Raw genomic sequence first — 8,000 nt, forward strand, 5'->3', positions numbered from 1 at the left:
ACCAGGCTCCTCTGTCCATGGGATTTTCCAGACAAGAGTACTGGAGTGGGTTGCCATTTCCTTCTTCAAGTGCAAATCCTGATATTAGGATTTTGTTGTTCATTTTGATGTTGGTTACCTTGCCAAAGGATATATGGGGTGGTTTTAGACATAGGGTAGAGTTCAAAGAATGGATTTCTCTCTGAAAACATGAGTGTTTGGTACAATATGGTTACCCTGAGAGTAGAAATGCCAGTCTTTAAAATTATGGGCCGTAATTACCCTCGGACATCGTGACATGTTTATTAGTGACTGACAGAGGAGACTTAAATAGCAGGTTCCCAGCTCCCAGATATAGAGTAATTTAAAAGTCATAAACATATAAACTATCTCTGGGATGAGGACCTAGGTGACAGGGCCTCATGATGTATTATAGAGCTTGTAGCTCTGCAACACACAGAGAGAACCACAGGAATGTATAGCGATTTTACTGTACCCTATGCTTTCTCACGGAGAAGGCAATGGCAACCCACTCCAGTACTCTTGCCTGGAAAATCCCATGGATGGAGGAGCCTGGTAGGCTGCAGTCCATGGGGTCGTGAAGAGTCTGACACGACTGAGCGACTTCACTTTCACTTTTCACTTTCATGCATTGGAGAAGGAAATGGCAACCCACTCCAGTGTTCTTGCCTGGAGAATCCCAGGGACGGCAGAGCCTGGTGGGCTGTCGTCTATGGGGTCACACAGAGTTGGACTCAACTGAAGCAACTTAGCAGTAGCAGCAGCAGCAGCAGGCTTTCTCAGGGTAGCCTTTGAAAAAAGTCACGCTCAGCCAAACAATCGTGTATAAAGACATCGAGAGGGAAAGAACAGAAACACTACAGAATTGATGCTCCACTATAGTTACTTCTCTCCCTCAGCTTCAAGGTGATGGAGAGCTGACTGGAATTCTGCACAGAATCATCTTTCTTTCTCATTTACTTTTAACTTTAAACTAAACTGATGCATTACTGGAATTCAGAACAGAGAAGGAAGCAATGCTTTCAGTTCTGTTCTCAGCAGTTAACGATGTTGCTTCTGTTAGCAGCCACCCTCACTCTCAATCTGTCCCATTCCCCTGATTTTTTTTTTGTCATAAAATACATATAAAATGAAGTTTACCATTTTAAGCACACACTTTAGTGGCATTAAATACATTCACAATGTTGTGCAAACACCTCACCAACCATCTTCATAATTTTTCACCTTCTCAGACTGAACCTCCATATTCGTTAAATAATTATTTATCATTCCTCCCTCCCACCAGGTACTAGCCATCATTATATAACTTTTTTTTTTCCATGAGGGTCTAGGTGTCAATATATCATAATATGTTTAGGAGAATAAAGGTTTGCTTCTTACTCTATGATGGAGAATCTTGAGGACATAGAGTAGATAATTATGCTTATGTGCAGAAGTGACTGAGAAAATCACACTCAGCCAAACTACTTTGTAGAATACACCTGTACAAAAATGAAGAAAACCACTGTAAGTAGGAAAGCTTTGCTTCTGCTTTTTCTTTTTCGGACTCTGATGTGGAGTTGATTGCAACCTTTCCAGGAATCATCCGGAGCAATGTAATTCACTGGGCATTTTGGGTTCAGGTTGTTCCTCTACCTAAGGAATTGATCAGGAGTAGGAATGGTTATGCTCCCTACCCACAGAACAATGCCTTATTGAGAGGCTGTCTTTGAGGAAAATGTCAGAGTCCTTGGGAATTTAGAGAAACACTTATTCACATAAGTAGAACATGGATTCCATCAGCTTGACTGGTTGGTTGGGGTTTTGTCCTGGGAGGAGAATGCCAGCAGACACAGGATGACTGACCCATAGTGGGAACTTCCTAGCAATGGCGCAGAATAATTATAATTCTGATTGATCATTGATTTCAAGAAGACAAGAAGGAAACTGCTTTTGTAATCATTCTTTTTTTTTTTTTTTCTTTCTGGGACACAATCCCTTAGATTTATCAAGACCCAGAGACACTCTGAGAGATAGTGAGGGACAGGGAGGCCAGGCATACTTCAAGTCAGTCCATGGGGTCTCAAAGAGGGGGACATGACTTGGTGACTGAACAACAAGGACACTTTGAGTGTGATCTGATAGTTGATAGAATGGTGAAATCATGCAAAAAGATGGTGCATTCAATAGGAAGAGCTGGTCTCCTAATTTATAGAAGGAAGGATATACTGGAAAAGGAAATAAGCTAATAATGAGAATTTGTTGGGAGAGAGAAGAGTAGGGGTGAGTTTAGAAATAACTGAGCAGGGATTTAAGTTATCACATAGATTGGAACCAAAGGTACTGTTTCCTTGTTTTGACCCCAGATTGTGTGTGAATGGTGGTTCAGTTAGAGCATACAGATTAATGACCAAATGTTAAAATTTTGATAGTTAACAAACTAAGATTTCTAAGATGAGAGAAGGCAGTTGCATGCAGAACACACAAATCTACATTAAAACTAAGTAGGAACTCTTGCATATATATTAATAGTTTGCAAGAGAGGGCAAAAGGGGATATAGACATAATTATTGATGAGGAGGCTTGAGATTGAGAGAAAGATTCTGTTTTGGTCCCGGTTTTTCCTGAGAAGTAGGGAGCATAGCATCCTCCTGAGATACATGGAAATTTTGTGGAGATAAAGTTTATCGGAAATCAGTGAAAAGTTAGAACATATACTAAAAAGAATGTGTAGGAAGAAGTAACTGTTTGGAAGAGGCAGAACATTTGCTCAAGAAGTTTTGAAGATGTAGTTCACATTAGAGTTGAGATTTTTGTTGTCACTCCTAGTTAATAATGGGCCCCCCAGGTGGCTCAGTGGTAAAGAATCTGCCTGCCAATGAAGGAGCTGCAGGAGACTCAGGTTAGATGCCTGGGTTGGGAAGATCCCTGGAGGAAGAAATGGCCATCCACTTAAGTATTCTTGCCTGGAAAATCCCACTGACAGAGTAGCCTGGAGGGCTACAGTCAGCCCATGGGGTCACAAATGGACAGACATGACTGACCACCTGAGCAGCAATAGCTAGTTAATAATTTTCTTCAAGATTGCCTTATATCTCAGGTAGCAGGAAAGACATGGTTGTGTATGAACTTGTGGTTTAGATACTTCAGTTACTGTAGTGCATTACACTGAAGCAAAATTGTTCTGTTTGGATTTGGTTTTGTAAAGATTGCCATTTATTCATTCTGCGTTTTGAGAACAAAGACAACTGCAAAAGTGATGGAAACCTTTTCTCTCTTTGATATTTATAAGCCTTTAAAAGATGAAATGAGTCAATGTAACTAGTCAGGATAGGATCATTTTGCTGTAGCAACAAATGAATTCTGAATTCTCAGTGGCTTAGCACTTTAACTTTCATGTCCTGTTCAGGCCTAATTCACTGAGAGATAGTTGCTCCTCTAGGACAGTCCTCTTCCAGATAGCTACTGGTTGACACAGCTTGCTTCACTGTGTGGCCCCACCATCTCAGTATGTGTCTTCCAGGTTTGCTGAGCAGGAAAAAAGAAACTGAAATAGTCCTGGCGAGGAACATACTGACTTCTCAATGTTTAATGTTTCAGCCTAACTGTGACATACATCACTTCCTGTTTAAAAACAAAGGGGCTGGAAAGTATGGTAGTAACATATAAACTCTTAGTGATCAGCAAATGGATTGGTAACGGTTGAAAAAAAAAACCACACTCTCCACTTTCAGGGGTTTCCCAGGTGGTGCTGTGGTAAAGAGTCCACCTGCCAACGCAAGAGACACAAGGGACGTGGGTTCAATCACTAGGTCTGGAATATCCCCTGGAGAAGGGAATGGCTACCCACTCCAGTATTCTAGACTGGAAAATCCCATGGACAGAGGAGTCTGGTGGACTACAGTCCATGGAGTCACAGAGTCAGACATGACAGTGTCTCTCATTTAGAAAAAATTACTTACTAAACCACTGAAGGTTAATATATATGCAATGAACAACTTAGGTATGCCTATGGAGTCATTTGGGTTAATTCAAGTCCTTCTAAAGGTATAAGTAACTTTGATGGATTAGCAAGACTCAAGTCCTGGCCCCAATTTGGATCCCTTTCTTTTATTGGGGTTATTTCCTTTAAACTTGCACTGTGTCTATATCTCAAATGATTTTCCATCTCATTGGTTTACAATTGGTCTAAAATTTTACATTCAAATTTGAATGTGCATGCTTTCTGACTTGATTACTTACCTATCACCAACTTAATTTTTGTTTGTACTGGATACTTTTCTATCCATTAGCTAAAGCACAAATCAGTCCCCCCAAAACTATTTGGGTATCTTTTACAAAAACAGTGCTCCACAAAACTCTGCCTGGGAAATTGTGTGCAAGATAGCTCTACAGTTGTGCCTGGAAGAATTTTATAGCCCTTCTTGGCTTTAGACATAAAAAATAATTCATTTTGATAAGAGCCCAGATTACACTGTAAAGGGTGCCACTGGAACTGTGCAGCACTTGGCACTAATTTTGGAATGAGTCCTGCCTTTATGTCACTCTCATTTCTCAAACTCATTCATTTCTCCTTGGTCATTATCTCTCACAAAAATAACTCTACATTGCCTACAATACTAAAACTATTCATTTAAAAAAATATGTGGTTGTTAGGACTTTTTGTTTATTTAAATATTATGGTTGTTAGGACTTATTTTAATTATTTGGCCTATTGCTTATATACTCTATATCTGAAGCGTTACAGAGAATTGTTCTACTGAAAACAGTAACTTAAAGTTTTTCCAGCCTCTGTGATTCTTTAAGTTGATTAATAATGCCCCTTTGAGGGCTCCCTTGGTGGTCCAGCGGTTAAGAATCCACCTGCCATTGTGGGGGATATGGCTTAAATCTCTGATCCAGGAAGATCCCACATGCTGAGAAGCAACTAAACCTGTGTGCCACAACTACAAAAGCCCATGCACCATGACTACTGAAGCCCTGACACTTAGAGCCCGTGCTCTGAAATTAGAGAAGCAGCTGCAATGAGAAGCCCAAGCACCTCGCTCACTGCTACCAGAGAAAGCCCGCGTGCAGCAACGAAGACTCAGTGTAGCAAAAAAAAGAAAAAAAAAATCAAAAAATAAAATTTAAAAGTAATTATTTTTTAAACAACCTCCCCTTGATTAGTAATTTATAGAAGAAAAGAAAATTCTATTTGAAGAGCTTTAGTCATCATTTAATCAAATCTTGATATTTTATGAAAGATGAACCATTAAAGATTCCAGAAAGCAAGGGGGTGAATAATATACCTAAAGTCACATATTTTAACTTCAAAATCATTATCCTTTTTATTAGTCACTTTTGTCCTTAAGATATGAATAGATTTTATTTTATCTTCTCTGCTCACAAAAATTGTTACCCAAGGTTACTCTTTGGCTCCAGAGCTTCTTCATGGCATTTTTCACCTCTGAGTTTCTGAGGGTGTAGATTAAGGGGTTTAACATGGGTGTTACCATGGTATAAAACACAGCCACTGCTTTATCAATAGGGAAGGTGATCGTGGGCCGAAGGTACACAAATATACAGGGTACAAAGAACAGGACCACTGCAGTAACATGGGAAGCACAAGTGGAGAGAGCTTTCTGCTGTTCTGAAGAGCTGTGTGTTCTTAGAGAGCAAAGGATAAGCACATAGGAGATGATAAGAATAGAAAAGATGAGCATACACATCAGCCCACTGTTGGCAGCAACAAAAAGACCAAAGACGTGAGTGTCAGTGCAGGAGAGTTTCAGCAGAGGGAAAAGGTCACAGATGAAATGGTCAATGACATTGGGGCCGCAGAAGGGCAACCAGACTATAAAAAGAATTTGAATCAGAGCATGAAGAAATCCTCCGGCCCAGGCCATGGCCACCAGGAGGCCACACACATACCTGTTCATTGTGATGGCGTATTGCAGGGGCTTGCAGATAGCCACGAAGCGGTCATAGGCCATCACTGTGAGCAAGAGGATCTCAACTCCTCCAAAAAAATGCTCTGCAAAGAGTTGAGTCATACACCCACTGAAGGAGATGGTTTTCTTTTGAGCAAGTAAGTCAAATATCATTTTGGGGGCCATGGTAGAAGAGCAGCAGCAGTCTATGAAGGACAAGAAAGACAGGAAAAAATACATGGGGGAACCTAAGGCTCTGCTAGTGGCAACTGTCACAATGATGAGTAGGTTGCCTGCCACAGTGAGAAAGTAGATGAGGGTAAACAGAGCAAACAAGAGCTTCTGTACATCTGGATTCTGTGTCAGGCCAAGCAGGAGGAATTCTGTCACATTGTTCATTTTCTCCATGAATCCAGATTGGCTTTCAGATAACTGTTTTCTCTGAGAATAGCACAGGGATCACAATGGTGAGGATCAATTTCAACCAATCTCAGTAAGTTTTCTCACAAAGGGCTTTATAACTGATCATGTCCCTTGATCTAGTACTCCTTATGCTTGGGAATCTATTCTTTATAAAGATTATGGACAAAAATTGTGCATAGAAGCTATATTTCATATTTTGTATGATAAAGTGAAAACAATCCAAATATGTACACAAAGAGGAACAATCAAGCAAATTATGGTTATGAAATATCAGGTGAACATTTAGGTTATTTACAATAAAAATTAATGGTGTGAAAAAATTCTTCCAACATTATATTGAGTGGAAAACACAAGATATTAAGCACCTTCTTTGTTATGATCTAAATGGTCCAAAATGACATATAAACATGGAAAAACACCTGAAAGAAATGCTCTAAAGACTAGTAATGCTTATTTGGATTATGGATTTAAGATAAATTTTGTATTCTTTTTAAAACTTTCTGATCTGAATTTTCTACAGAGAGAATATATTATCTTTATAATAAGAAAAATAATTTAATAAAATAGATAATATTCTGTGTGACTCCTTTTCTCAGTATGTTGGTCATTATTCATACAAAACTGTGACAGTAGAAATGGATGTTTAAACCTAACTCACCTGTAAATTGAACACCCAAGTATGAGATGGTTGTCATCACCAATTCAATGGACATGAACTTGGGCAGTCTCTGGGAGATGATGAAGGACAGAGAAGACGGTGTGCTGCAGCCCATGGGGTCGCAAAGAGTTGGACATGGCGACTGAATAGCAACAACAAAGTATCACCTTCAGAAAACGTGATAAAGAAATCACAGATTGTGCTTACCTCTCTGGATGCATTTGGGAAATAAGTAACATGCTCATTTCATAACAAGGTATTACTTGTAGAGCATAATTTGCTTGGAGGTAGTGATCATTGACCTATCAATAACTGCTGCTTTAAAGGTTTATTCAATTTTTATCTTAAGTGTAAATTTCCTTTTCTTTACTTAATTATTTGAAAGAGAATTATGCTGAAAGAGAATTCCTAAATAATGCTGAGTTCATGGACTGGGTTTTAGGTTTGTTTCATTGGCTCATACCATCATGTGAGTAAGGCACACACATCTCAGCTCAGATAACAAATTTCTTTAGTCAGACACCTTCCAAAGCCTTAGGCTTTAAAGAAAGTGATGGGAAAAAACAAACAAACAAAAAAAAAAAACAAAAACCTAACCAATGGAGGACATTTTAAGTTATGCTATTGTATTACATATTTGTCAGTCTTTCTTGTGCCCAAACTATACTAAAAAGAGCCACTTGGTCTGAGATCTATCCTGACTTAAAGCCCTGGAAATAGCAAACTATCAAAGTAGAAAAATTAGGAATTGCAAGCACCATAGAATCAGCAACAAATAAAAGTTGATTTGAAGTTAGCTCTTTCAAATATTTTTCTTACTAAACTTGTGCTCAGTCTTTAGATATATTCTTTGGTTCCTGGGAGTCTGGATCCAAATGTGTTGGAGACTCAAAACCATACAGTTTCTGTGATCCGGGGATGGTTATGCTTATATGGTCTTCCAGGATTCATCTTTATCAACACTTTCCAGTGTGGTTACAGGGAAATATTTAAATATGTATTACTCAAGTGCAAGGAGTTAGGGAGTC

At 39.1% G+C, this 8,000-nt stretch overlaps 1 protein-coding gene across 1 annotated transcript; it reads right to left on the reverse strand.

Annotated features, from left to right (window-relative positions):
- Nucleotides 1-5,351: 5,351 nt before the first annotated feature.
- Nucleotides 5,352-6,364, reverse strand: LOC122424402 (olfactory receptor 4C5-like). Its single transcript, XM_043442143.1, has one exon. The coding sequence runs from the start codon at nucleotides 6,297-6,299 to the stop codon at nucleotides 5,352-5,354; it is 948 nt and encodes a 315-aa protein (XP_043298078.1). The 5' UTR covers nucleotides 6,300-6,364.
- Between the last annotated feature and the right edge of the window lie 1,636 nt (nucleotides 6,365-8,000).

Source organism: Cervus canadensis, chromosome 22 (genome assembly GCF_019320065.1).
Source record: "Cervus canadensis isolate Bull #8, Minnesota chromosome 22, ASM1932006v1, whole genome shotgun sequence".
Classification (NCBI taxonomy): Eukaryota; Metazoa; Chordata; class Mammalia; order Artiodactyla; family Cervidae; genus Cervus; species Cervus canadensis.

Bases quoted from the DNA above. Each gene is read 5' to 3' on its own strand.
- LOC122424402 (XM_043442143.1), bottom strand. From the start codon at position 6,299: ATGGAGAAAATGAACAATGTGACAGAATTCCTCCTGCTTGGCCTGACA.